Genomic DNA, 14219 nt, shown 5'->3' on the forward strand with positions numbered 1-14219 from the left:
TAGACGCACAGGCTTCAGTAGTTGTGGCATGCGGGCTCAGTAGTTGTGGCTCGCGGGCTCTAGGGCACAGGTTCTGTAGTTGTGGTGCACAGGCTTAGTTGCTCCGCAGCATGTGGGATCTTCCCGGACCAGGGCTCGAACCCGTGTCCCCTGAATTGGCAGGTGGATTCTTAACCACTGCGCCACCAGGGAAGCCCCCCAAATTGACGTTGAGTTTCTGATAAACAAAAACTAATTTTAAAATGATATTTAGCTCTAATTAGTCATTGTTTGTATGAAATTCAAATTAACGTAGGTATCTTGTATTTTGATCTGACAGCCTTACATTGGGGTCATGAATGAGCAGAGGTGAGGTATTGGAAGAAGGACCGAAAAGACCATTTTTGAAGTTTGGTGATGGAGGGAGGGTGGGATAAACTGGAGGGTCTATATAGTAGTGAAGGGTTCTCTTAGTAGCGAAGAACTAACCCATATTATCAGAGGTCGTCTGACATACACCCATGGGGGGTGTGTGTGGGCTAACATTTCACATTTTGGGAGCTGGTGGGATGAAGGAAAAAATTTGAGCAGTAATTGGATCCAGTGACCCCAGAGCGTCTCTTTGTGGCAATTAAAACCCAAACACACAGGACTCCTAAGACTTTGCCCCAAGCTATGAGCTTAGAGTCACCTGCATGGGACCAATTACTAAAAATGTCATTACATGGTGGCCTGGACTTGCTCTCCTCTGGTTTTCACAGATGTGAAGACTTGTCTGTTGTGCCCTGTTGAGAGGTTCCCAAGGAGACTCAGGGTGGCAGCACAGGTTGGGCATGGGGGCTGCACAGCGGACAGATGACCACTGGCTGCCTCTGAAGAGAGGGCACTCTACACGAAGCTGATGACCATGGAATCTCCTTTGGAAGCAAATAACTTAGAGCGTGTGTGGACTGAGTCTGGGAGGACCCGACAGCTCCATGGGCCTGAATCTAACCCCAAGACGCAGATTTTTGTGACTGATGCAGAACTGAGGGTACAGGCGCTGCATTGGGCCTGGGGACAGTTGGGGAGGGTCCCCAAGACAATGTTGCCTTGGAAGCCAAGGATGAGTCTGGGACTCAGCCAAAGACACCTCTGTTCATTCCTTTACTCCCGCCTTGAGGTGGGAGAATGCTTTTGGTTGCCATCCTTTCCCATCTAGTGGACTCTCTGCTCTTGAAGGTCGAGCTCAGCTGTGAGCACATAGGCAGGATGCCGAGTGTTGAGTCAGCAGACCATGGTGCCTATTCCAGCTCCATCACTAGACCCGCACTGCAAACTTGGACCTGCACCTTAGCTACAGGTCCACGCTGCAGATCCTTTATGTGACATAGGGGTCGTAAGAATACTTAACTCATAGGGCTATTGTGAGAATTAACTGGAATCCCGTAGCCCTTTGTATGCACATCAAATATATGTCATTGTAATTATTTCTTTAGGTAATGATCACTCTTAGTAGACAGGGGGGTCCTTTAAGACAGGATCCATTTTGTTTTTAGTTTTATATCCCAAGTACTTACTTAATATCTAGTACACAACAAAGTCCTTAATACTGTTGGTTAAGTAAAATCAGATCACATATCTCGGGCTGGGATTTCCAGAAATTAAGTTGTCAGAGTCGGCAAGAAACCCTGAGGAGTTAGCAAAATGACTGTCCTTCCGGTTACTTCCTCTCCATCATGCAGGCCCTGAAATCATAACGCCGTGCAAACCTGTGTGACGTGAAGAGCAGTTTCTGTTTCTGTGCTTGTCTAGACAGAAGAATTCTCGAGCCACCTTCAGCTGCCTTCTCTTTCGGTGGCAGCCCCTGCCGGCCTCCAGCCTGTGCCGTCTGACTGCTGGTGCGTTCAACAGCTCCACTCTGACAGTGTGTTGTACAATGAACTGATAAGCTGTTTTTGTCTCCTGTTGACCCAGCCTCACAGATAATTCCACGACTTTTAGACCAAGCAAATGGCGGACTTCATAGGGTAAAATTCAGTCAACTGTTTAAAAAACTTTAAACAGCTGATTGCCTCAAATTTGATTTCGATTTAGTTGTGTTTACTCTGCTTTACAAAGTTAAAGCCCGTGTGGTCTATAACAATTTAAGGTCTCCTAGAATGTGTCGACTAGCTCACACAGTTATTTTACAGGAATGCAACATGAAATCAGTGATCACCAAGTGTTGTGAGGGTGATGGTGATGAAATATATGAAACTGAGCAGGACCCTAGGCACAAAAGCCTTTCCGGGCACACAAGCCTTCCTGTGTCCCCCGTTTCTTGATTACAGGAAATAGGCTTCATTCAGCCTCCAGAACCTTCCCTGAGTTCCAATGGGCAGGTTCAAACAGTTGCTAATCAGGGAAGGGAGGGGATGCAGAGACACAGGAGGAGTAGTCAGGAAACAATAGTGCAGCCTTGGGGCAGGGTCCTGGTTCCCCTCAAGGGATACACATAACAATGTCTTTGGGCTGTTTTGCAGATACCAAAACCCCCAACAGATGGGAGAAGTTAACTGTACCCTGCCCACAAGCACGTAGACCCCAGACCAGTTGGAACCAGAAGGTTAATGATGCCGACTCCCGATTACCTCACCACCAACCAATCAAAAGAATGTCCATGAGCTGACCACGCCCTGCTCCTTGAGCACTCACTACCCACTCCAGGGCAGGACACACAGTTTTGAGGGCATTAGCACACTGTGGCCCCCTTTGCCTGGCAAAGCAATAAAGCTATTCTTTCCTCTTTCACTCAAAACTCTGTCTCTGAGATTTAATTAGGTGTAGGTATACAGAGGCCAGGTTTAGCATCATATAGGAACACATTTTGGGGGAAGAAAAGAAAATATCATGAAATTAAATTAAGAAAGTCAATAATTTTTCTTTAACATATTGCTTCTGGAGACTCACCTATTATCTTTGAAGATATATTTTTTTCCCTAAGATTCTGTTGAAGACGATTTAATGAATTGCTTGGTTGGTTAAGTTGACCAACTCTAAAGCAAAGTTCTACAAATCGGTCAGGGGTCCAGATGGAACCGACGGAAAGAGGAACCAGACACTTCCACGAGAGATGCAGGAATTAATGCTTTTGACGTGTTGCATCGTACTTGACATGATTTGGCAATTGGACAACAGCGCACTTAAACAGCAGCAGAAAAACAACCTTCCATTTGATTCTTACTGAGATTTATTGTTTTTAATAATGCCACTTTTCAGAAGTATAGTCACGTGCTCACTTAGACAAGCTGACAAAGTGAAAACTTGTACGTGATGCAAAGTACCCATTGAGCCGGAGATTAAGACACAAACGGTGTGGTGACAAGTCAAGTGTCCCCAGCAGATGACAAACCCCACCTCCCTTCCTGCAATCTGGCTCCCCGTCTTGCCCCGTAGAACCCACAATGAATATCTGGCAAAACACAGAACACAGATGGCTGCCGACTGACATGAAAAGTAAATTTTATTAAACATGTTTACATACATGAGTTGGAAGTTCATTTAAAAGCACAGGGGAGTGTTAAGACAAGTGGTCAAAATAGAAAGATACTACCCAATTAGAATCATTTGATTGTTGGCCACTAAGACAGAACGGAATCTAGTAGAAGTACACCAATGCTTCAGTCCTTCCTGCTCAGCATGGTGACCAGTGGTCAATCTGTGCCCTGGGAACGATGGGCAGGTCGTTCTGGCGTGTGTAAATAATAAATAATTCACTTGGTGCAGGCAGTATGTCTATGGATTAAAATCTATGTGTACACAGTGTCTACATGTGTTACAGCCCCACAGGAGGAGTCTACACCAAAATATTTATTAGAAGGAATTTGGTCCATACTACATCACGTTTTCCAGAGGGTAAAAAATAAAGTCCATCTATAGACATTTCACTCCCGACTCACATACTGAGTCTGGCTGAAACCTGTAAAATGTCTATAACAAAAAATGGATGGCTTAGATTTCTTGGTTATTTCAGTAGAGTAATTAACAAGCAAACTGTACAAGTACATGCAACATACAAGCTGGCCTATGTGGAACTAACATACGTTATTAAATAACCTTTTGTTTCTTTTCTTCGCTTTTTCTTTTTTTTTTTTTTTTTTTTTTTTACAAAACGTGCATGCAGCTTTGAACAGTTCCAAGTCATGCTGCTCTATCTGTGAAATCACAAAAGTGGAGGGACCCGTAAAAGGAGGGAGAAGATCTCAACGCACCTGCAGAGCCTGCAGTTGGTAGCACATATACAGAAGGTCACAAGGGAATTCAAGGCCGAGAAAAACTCAGATGAAGAAAATGCAAATTGAAATTGGACTTTGTTTCATTTCCCGCCCCCCCCCAAAAGTAAGATACTTTGCATTAAAAAAATCAAGCTTTGTGCTTGCATCGATCTCAAAGAAATGTAAATTAAAATTGGATAAAAAACATTCGTTTAGTGCAGAATATTTTGACTGGAATTTCCAGTGGAATATTAACAGCCCATACCATGCTCTTTCCGGGACAGGTGGTGTGTCTACACTGAGACATGGCTGAGGAGCCCGGGCATTGCTTAAAGTGTCTGAGGCTCAAGTCCATTTCTAGTCACCGTTTTGGGAAGTCAAACATATGGTTTGTACACATGAGCATATACTTGTCTTGTCTTTTTTTTTTTTTTGGATGTCAGGAAGGAAAAGGCATTACCAGGAGTGTTTCCAAGGTACCCTGATGCTGTTAGTTTAGCTCCTAGCACTAGCTGCAGGCTCGGTTCTGTAAAAGTATTCCATGCAAAACAGTGGAAAACATAAATTAATGTTTTAGAATGCAAACAGATATGCGCTTCATTCAAAAAAAGTGATGCTGTGGTTGTTTGTTTTTGGAAGATAACGTTTTGTTTTCTGGGTTTCTACACATAAAACCTTGAAGGATCATAAAGCGAAAGCTAGTGAAACCCTGCATTGGCCTCATCTGGTCTTGTTGTACACACTCTGAGGAGATGCTACAGAGACTGCTTCAGCCCTTTTTTTTTGGTGCTTTTGGAAAAAGAAAGGAAGGGTCTCTGTAAATATCACTAGGCCTGTCTGTCATGACACAGCCAAACACGAGTGGAAATAACAAATACAGTGAAAACCAAACCGAAAGAAATCAAGAAAACGAAATCAACAAACAACACACAAATAAACAAAACTTGTCAACCCCAGGGAAATAACACTGCTTGTGGTTTGTGCAAAAAACCGGTACAATACAGCTTTTCACAGAGTGAGAGTTTCCAGTTCAATTTGGGATGTGTGTGTGTGTGTGTGTGTGTGTGTGTGAATTTGCAGTTTCCCCTCTCTCATTTGTCAGAAGCATCAGTGATTCTCACTAGCACGTTGACTTCCTGTATTTGATAACTGCCTTGTTCTGTCATGTGAAGCCAGGTTTTAAACAACGATAGGGACGTATTATTGAAACACGACTACCAGCAAAACACAAGTTGATTGTCTGTCTCCAACCATTCTTTCGATCATGAAATATCTCGGTTCAGATTATTATCCTGAAGGTAGAGTCTTACTGGTGTGAGTTCATTAGGACCGGATGCAGGGGGGGCCGGTGGAACTTTCCAGAGATGATTGGGAAGCCCGGCGGGTCAGGGGGGTGAGTGTGGGTTCAACCAGTGATGACGGGGGGAAGAGCTTGTACCAGCCGATGACCATGCTGGAAAGATCCAGTTCCTCCAACAAGATCTGGGCCACGCCCATAAAGCATTTGTGATCCATCCTGCCGTAGTCTCCCCAGACAATCACCTGCAGAGACAGACAACTGCAGTAAAGCCTGAGCTTCTCTCCTTCATGTGTGAACAGTTTAAAGCAAACTATTCTGTAAAAGTGAGCCAGTGAGGGAAGTGGGGAAGTGAATATAACTAAGACCAAGGAGGTATAGTAATAAAAAGGTACTATCCTTCAGGTACTCCGAGAGACACTTCACCAGGACTTTTAGATGTGATGGAACGCAAATCACGTTTCCCTGGTCAGTGAGGGTATTGTCTACATAAACCATGTTAAAAATAAATACACAAGTTTATGTATATATAAATTCAAAACCGTCTTTAGCAACTACGATCTAGTAAGCAAAGTGCAGGGTCACAGAGATATACAAATGAAAATGTGTGCAAACTAGGAGGGCGAAACAACCCAACTCCCTGTACCATGGCGTGCGTGGATGGTGGAGTATGAGCAAAGGATGAGAATATTCATTAAATTTCTTTTAGATTATGGACTTGTTAGTGAAGGGGCAAGTTGAACAATAATTGTAAGCTGGTGCCCTTGAGGACTTGCCTGACAATGTTGGCTTGATCAGAAGGTTAATAAGTCAGTGATCTCACTGACAATTACCACCTTCTGTCTCCTTTTGGTGTCAGGTAAGATTTCCATTACACTTGCTCCAGGTTCTGTTTCCAACCCTTTAATCCCCAGTGGAGGTTCCCAAATGAACTCACTCAACTGCTTTACACAGGCAGGGATGGTGAATCTTCCCTTTTCAATTTACTGAGTAACCTTGCCAAGTTATTTAATCTCTGTGACCCTCAGACATAATCTTTAAAATGGGAATAACTGGAGTCAAAACATTTAGAAAAGGAAGCACCTAACAATACACCTGACATTCAACCCGTCCTGAACGTTTTCTGGTCCTTTCCTTTCTTCCTCTTTGAATCCCATGTCTCACTCAATAAACTAGTATTGGCATTGGTTGTCCTGATTATCTATCAATTATCTATCTATCTATCTATCATCTATTTATCTACCCAGGAGAGGAAATGGATGGGAAATAGAGCAGAAATAAAAGGAGAGGATGGAGAGAAGGAAGAAAAGGAGAGTGAAAATTAAAATCTTGTTTTCCATTAGAACCAAAAGATATTTTGATAGTATATATTACTTATATTGTAAATGAACAATTTGGACTTTATTCTCTTCCTGTTGGACCAGCTCTTCAATGTTGATATGGATAATGGGCCTGTTACAGTGCAAAAAGTCAAACCAGCTATGACTGACCTGAAGGACTTTACCCTGTGGACTTTCGTCAAAAACCAGGGACTGTTGATACAAGGGGTCAAGGGTCTTTCGTGCAATTCTTGTCTTCTTTTTGGCTATGCAGGCCCCGTTCTCCAAAAGATACACTTTGACGTATGGAGCTGAACAAAGGTAACATTAACAGATAAGAAGTTAATCCTTCAAGTTAAATTGTTTTTATTAGAGAATGCTTCCTTAGACAAATAGAGATGCTTGTTGAAAGTTTCCCATTGATTATTTAAACCATTTAAAATTTTCAGTGTTCCATAAATTCTATCCCTTAAAACCCATATGTTACCACTAACGCCATTTTCCTCTTTTGAAGTAAATGCATGCAAAGTTATCCTAAGATTCTGACTGACTTGGTTTATGGCTGGCAATACAAAACAGGTTTATATCTTAAAGCACATTTTATATCTAAAAGCTCATCCTTTCTGTGATTAGAACTGAATTTTTATCCCGCATTTATAAATGGGCAGAAAAAAAAATAACCGACACAGCTAAGAAGCCATCATAACTAAACTTTGTCTTAATACAACAAGACTCTTCCTAATATTTCTTGACAGAGTAACTGTGCAAGGAAAACCCAGATCCACTTTTATGATCCGTTTTTCTTTGTTGTTGTTTTTTTTTTGCGGTACGCGGGCCTCTCACCGCTGTGGCCCCTCCCGCCGCGGAGCACAGGCTCCGGAGATCCGCTTTTCTTTGATCCACAATGAAAGAACATAGAAAAGCTGCCTTGTTAATCAATCAGATAATGAAAAAACAGAGCATGTGAAATTCAAATGCAGCCAATGTTTTGAGGTTTTGCCCATGTGAGACTCTCTTGTCCAAACAGCGACACCGCTCCTTACCAGGTGTGGATTTGGATCCAGGCTTTTGCGTGAGGCTTCGTGCTCTAATCACTTCAACTTCTAATTGGCCTTTTTTATCCTCCATTCCAATTTGTATATCACCTGTGAGTGGAGGAAGCAAAATGTTTCAGCTTCTTTGCAGTCACATGCAGTTAAAAAAATAGAGGTCCATAAGAGACTCCAAATTTCATGATCTTCATAAATAACTAATATTTTGAGCTCCCCTATACCATTTTCTTTCCCTACCTCCAGATCAGGTTTTGAAATGTTTCTCTTCATTGTTCTGGTGCTAATCTAACTTATGGGAGTCTCATACTGGTTTACAAATTACTTAACTGCAACAATACTGAAGCATTTAAGTGATTCTTGTACTCTAATAAGATTTCTTATCCTTTATGTCACCTATTATATAATACTCCTTAATAAAAAGTACAATTATCTGTGTTTCCATTATCTAGAGAAAACCTCCATTAATGTTTTGGTAAATATCCTAGCAATTTCACAAGTTCATTCATTCTTTCCTCCTTCTTCCCTTCCTTTCCTCCCTCCCTCCCCCCCTCCCTTCCTTCCTTCTTTCCTTATCTCTCTATCACTATATCTATGTATCAATCTATCCATCTCTATCTCGCTAACTATACGTGTATCTATGTAGCTATCTATGCATCTATGTATCTATGTATCTATCTATCTATCTATCCACCATGACCATATATCCTCAATTTATTGACTGTATGAACCACTGAATGGGCATGTCGTTACCTATTTAACCAGATCCCTCTGGATGGAAATACAGGTTATCTACATTGCTGTCATCATAAGCAGCATTAGAATGAACAGCTTTATAAAGAATTTTTGCACCCTTGGTCAATTATTTCTTGAGCATAAATTCCCAGATTTTAAATTGTTAGGTCTAATTGAATGGACATTTAAAAATGCCATGTATATTGCCAACATCCTTTAGAAAGGTTGTGCCAGTTTGTACTGTGACCAGAAGAATCTGTCTTTCCCATTTCCCACAGCCCACTAATACTGTTATGAGCCACATGCCTAGTTTTTGCCAATCTGACATTCAAAAAGTTATAAGTAGAATTTCTTTGATTATTAGGGAGGTTGAACATATTTCTAAATATTTTCAATTTTTATTCCTTCTTTTGTATTGCCTGTTTATGTCCTTTACCTATTTTTATAAGATGCTCAACTTTTTCTGAACGATACGATACTTTATCCCCGAAAACATTAAATATAATTATTTCTAAGTTGTTGTTTTTTTGCGTGGGCCTCTCACTGTTGTGGCCTCTCCCGTTGCGGAGCACAAGCTCTGGACGCACAGGCTCAGCGGCCATGGCTCACGGGCCCAGCCACTCCGCGGCATGTGGGATCTTCCCGGACCGGGGCACGAACCCGCGTCTGCTGCACTGGCAGGTGGACTCTCAACGACTGCGCCACCAGGGAAGCCCTCTAAGTTGTTTTTAGTTGGTTGAATCATCTCTACTTTCTCAGTTGTGAACTCCTTTTACTTGCCTGGTCCATTGATCAATGTTGTGGTTCTGAATTGTTTATTAGCTTATCGTTTATTGTTTATAATAATTCTGTTTCAGACCTTAGCTCCTGGACTCTTGGGTTTTTGTTTTTGTTTTAATCACATACACACATAGTTTAAAGAGTCAAACTGTTCTCTAAGACTTGTTATTAGTATAAAATATTCCCGGCCTTTCTCTCAACCTCTTGTCTTCCAAAGGTCACTGTTTTCAAAATTCTCAGTATTTTAACTGATTTATTTTTTACTTTTTGGCATTTGCATCCCTATCTCTAAATACCGTACATATATTTTCCTTTTTTCTTCAGTTTTAGATATCATTATTGACCCCCAATTTTGCTCTCTCTCACTGCTTCCTACCCCCACCATATACTTGACACTTTCTGTCATCCTCTTCTCCCAATATCAATATTTATATTATGATTAGGCAACATTATTTGTAGCCGAGTGAACTGGAGTACCATGATGACTTCTCATTTCTTAGACTCTCTTCTTCTTTCCTACACCCACTAAGTGTCTTTTAAAAAGCCCTTGCTGACATTTTTATGGATGTATCACTGATTCAACCCCTTACTCTCTCCTGGTTGTTTATCTCTTCCATAAAATCAAGTATATCAGGTGTTCTATAGATTTTGTCTTATGAATCTGACATGCTATCGATACAGCTTGGACAGGTTGCTTATAAAGCCCGTTGCAGCTGTTTTATTACATTTTCCTTCACTACCGTCCTGGGTATCCCACCCATTGCTCTCTTGTGTGGAAGCATTTATTTACTGGACGTCATATTCCTCTTTTTTAGTTCACAATTTGTACATTCACTTAGTTCACTTTGTTGAAGTATATCCTCCAATAGCTTTCCGAGCAATGTTGGGTATAAGGAAAATGTTTTGAGACCATTCCTGTCTGAATATGTGTTTATTCTAGCCTCATACTTACTTGATGATTTGACTGGCAATTTTAGTCTTCATTGGAAATCAATTGTTACTCAGAATTTCGAAGGCCATGCTCATCTTCTGGATTCCAGTATTATTATTATTATTATTTTATTTTATTTTTGTTTTTTTGCGGTACGTGGGCCTCTCACTGCTGTGGCCTCTCACGTTGTGGAGCACAGGCTCCGGGCGCACAGGCTCAGCGGCCATGGCTCACGGGCCCAGCCGCTCCGCGGCATGTGGGATCTTCCCGGACCGGGGCACAAACCGTGTCCCCTGCATCGGCAGGTGGACTCTCAACCACTGCGCCACCAGGGAAGCCCCCAGTACTATTATTGAAGAGTCCCATGAGAAGCAGAGTTTTGATAGTCTGCATAAAATTATTTTTCCTCTTAGGAAACTTGTGGGGTGTTCTGTCAACCTCTGGTGCTGTAAAATCTCTCGATGATGTCTTTGTGTTGACCTATTCTCATGCGTTTTGCTGACTACTCTATGGGTTCTTTCAAGCTGGAATCTCATGTTCTTCAGGAAATACCTATTTCACATGTTGCATACAATTTTCTCCATTTATCATCTTTTTAAACTTTACATATGGCATATTTTGCTAGTAGACGTTTATCTGGCTTTGGTCTGGAAGTTCTTTCCCACTTCAAGAGTATAGAAACATTAATTTAAGCGATTTTCAGTATTTTCCAGTGTCTTTCTACACCCCGTTTCTCCTTTACAATTGAGTCCAAGTTTTTAAAAAAATTAATTAATTTGTTTTCGGCTGCGTTGGGTCTTCGTTGCTGCGCGCGGGCTTTCTCTAGTTGTGGCGAGCAGGGGCTACTCCTTGTTGTGGTGCGCGGGCTTCTCATTGCGGTGGCTTCTCTTGTTGCAGAGCACGGGCTGTAGGCACGCGGGTTTCGGTAGTTGTGGCTTGCGGGCTCTAGAGCGCAGGCTCAGTAGTTGTGGCGCATGGGCTTAGCTGCTCTGCGGCATGTGGCATCTTCCCGGACCAGGGCTCGAACCTGTGTCCCCTGCACTGGCAGGCAGATTCTCAACCACCGCGCCACCAGGGAAGCCCGCCAAGCAATATTTTTTTTAAGTTCTGAAGTAGGGAGGTAATTTCATTAATATTTTTTTTGCATAGCTAGACACTTATGCCAATCTCCTTGATTGAATAATCCATCGTTTTTTCCGTGCTATAAAATTCTACCCTTCTCCTACATTTGGACTTACTGTAGACTCTCTGCCTTAACAGAATTTTGATAATTCAGAGATTAATGACTAACTTTATTCATTTTGCATATCTCAAGTTAGAAAAATGCATTAGAAATTAGAATAGTCATTTGAAACCAGCAACACCTGAGCTAAAATGTTGCTTCTCTCTTGTATTACTATTATGCTACTTTATTATATTATTATTTTTTTATTATGCTGCTTTAGATGATCTTATCAAGCATGAAACATCAGTTTAACTACAGAAAAAAATTATTCTTACCCATTGCAGGGGTGGCGAGGGTTTGGCGGCCAACAAGCTGGGCGGGTCCCAGTCCATCGAGAAAATCACTGAATTGACTATCCGCTCCTAGTCTCACTCCAGGAAATATTAAGCTATTACCAAAAGGACAAAAATCAAGACATTAGATCTTCTAGAATTCTTTTCATTAGTTTCCATTAGATGACGAGTTCTGGTCATGAATCAAACAGTACTTAGGCAATCGGTTTACTTACTGATTCTTTGCATTTCCTCTGAACCAAGCCCACGAAGCCCAGCACTGATTGCGAAAAGGTCTCAACTATCAATTTAAGACCTGATGTCGTTACATAGTATTGAGCAGAGTTCCCTGTGCTATACAGTAGGTCCTTGTTGGTTATCCATTTTAAATATAGCAGTGTGTACATGTCAATCCCAAACTACCAGTTATCCCTCCCCTGCCTCCCTCCCTAAGTTCACCTGAAACTAACACAACATTGTTAATCAACTATACTCCAATAAAAAATAAAAAGTTTAAAAAAAGACCTGATGTCCTATTCAGGAGAGCTCAGTTATAGTTTTTAATGTAGTAATTTTTCTGCACACTTTACAAATACAAATCCCTACGTAAATGTATCACTGACGTAAGATACAAGGTGCAAAATTTTATGTCATGAACTAATACATAAATAATTGCTCATGAGCATTAAGTAACATTAATACTAAATGTTAAGAAATGGCTAATAATTTCTTGAATAGATATAGCATAGTACAAATTCTTATTTACAAATCAAAATGTTTAATTTCTTCATTTTTGAAAGAATTAAAATTTCATATTACCTGAGATTTTTATTTAATTCAAATGGAAATGAATTGGTTAACGTAGGTCTATTTCTCACAACACCAGGACTGCTTGGAGCCCCAGGCTACAGGCTCTCCCAGAGCAGTGACTGTGCTCTTGTTTACTGACATCTCCTGGGTAACAAGAACCAGGCTTGTTACATAGTTGGACTTCAATAAGTATTTTTTTGAATAAACAGGTTTCTATAAGGATTGATTGTTTCCAGTGTGCTTTCACACATATTATTTCTTCACAATCAAAGGAATTAGGGTATTAATTATTATCCCATCTAGAGACTATAAAATAAATCTATGAGAGGTTAAGTGGCTTATTCATGGTAAATATTATTAGGTTTGTTAATTTTTACTTTTTTAAAATTTTTATTGGAGTAGAGTTGATTTACAATGTTGTGTTAGTTTCAGGTGTACAGCAAAGTGGATCAGTTATACATACACGTATATCCACTCTTTTTAAGATTCTTTTCCCATATAGGCCATAACAGAGTATTGAGTAGAGTTCCCTGTGCTATACAGTAGGTCCTTATTAGTTATCTATTGCATATACAGTAGTGTGTATATGTCAATCCCAATCTAGATTCGTTCATTTTTATATCCGAAAACAGTGTCTCTAGTTTTCTAGTTGTAGCTTGCTTCATAATACTTCAGCAAATATTGGTACTTTGTCAGCAAGTTTAACTACATAACATCATGCCTGCTGATTTTTGTTCTCGGCTGTATCTTGCTGGGAGGACGCATATCACTCATTGGAGCAGATAAAGGGATTCACTAGTTTTAGGAATGGGAAAGCCTAGCATGAACATTAACTTGGCAGAATGTGCTTCATTTTCTGAACAGAATAGAAAAATGCCAGTAAAATAAAATAAATCGTTAATATTAATTAGTAAAAGATATTTGAATGGTAATAAATAATTATGGAAAACTTGTACATGGCCAATCCCCAAGTAACCCACCGTAGGATACGAATTACTTGTTATCACCTTAGTAAAAGTTCAATTTTACCAGAAACTCTCAAGCATAGGAAAATGCAGGTTTTGTGCAAGATCTAGATGAAATGGTAAACATCATGTCAAGTAACCAAAACAAAATTCCAGTTATATTTTTTCAAAATTAATTAATTTCAGGATTAACTAAAATTCTTTAATCAGAAAAATAATGAAGCAGATAGCTCCTGGGCCTTTTTTCCTAAGGTAAAAATGAATTTGTGATGTTTTAAAAACAAGAAGTTTGAAGTTGCTATTATGAGAACGTTAGACTTCCAACAACTTAGAGCCCAAAATAGTTTGGAGAAAAGTAGGAATACGGGCAATTAGTTCCACACCTCTAAGTTTTAACTCAGATTTTGGTAACTGGGCCAGACAATGAATTTCCCATATGAAAGAATCCATTCAATGTGGCATTTCTACAATAAACATCCGGTCATGGTCAGTTTATTCACATTCACCCGCCCATTTCTTCATCCCTTTGAAATGTCTGTGTGACCAGGGGCAGAGGTGTGTCCGTGTGTGTGTCCGTGTGTGTGTGTGTGTGTGTGTGTGTGTGTGTGTGTGTGTGTGTGTG

The 14219-nt window shown here is 40.6% G+C and overlaps 1 protein-coding gene across 50 annotated transcripts in view; it reads right to left on the reverse strand.

Moving 5' to 3' along the window:
* Window positions 1–3136: 3136 nt before the first annotated feature.
* RIMS1 (regulating synaptic membrane exocytosis 1) overlaps window positions 3137–14219 on the reverse strand; it is a 471448-nt gene continuing 460365 nt past the window's right edge. For 32 of the 50 annotated variants that reach the window (XM_027092571.1, XM_027092566.1, XM_027092806.1 and 29 more), the window contains 4 exons: window positions 11826–11938; window positions 7874–7975; window positions 7002–7141; window positions 5494–5756 (listed from right to left, as the gene is read on the reverse strand). In XM_027092571.1, the coding sequence (XP_026948372.1) occupies window positions 5538–5756; window positions 7002–7141; window positions 7874–7975; window positions 11826–11938 (574 nt within the window). In that variant the 3' untranslated portion in view covers window positions 5494–5537. Of the gene's footprint in view, window positions 5757–7001; window positions 7142–7873; window positions 7976–11825; window positions 11939–14219 lie in introns of all 50 variants that reach the window. The other 18 variants (XM_027092899.1, XM_027092895.1, XM_027092846.1 and 15 more) reach the window with 1 other exon arrangement.

Source organism: Aethalodelphis obliquidens, unplaced genomic scaffold (genome assembly GCF_003676395.1).
Source record: "Aethalodelphis obliquidens isolate GAN/ISIS:26980383/991018 unplaced genomic scaffold, ASM367639v1 scaffold3, whole genome shotgun sequence".
Classification (NCBI taxonomy): Eukaryota; Metazoa; Chordata; class Mammalia; order Artiodactyla; family Delphinidae; genus Aethalodelphis; species Aethalodelphis obliquidens.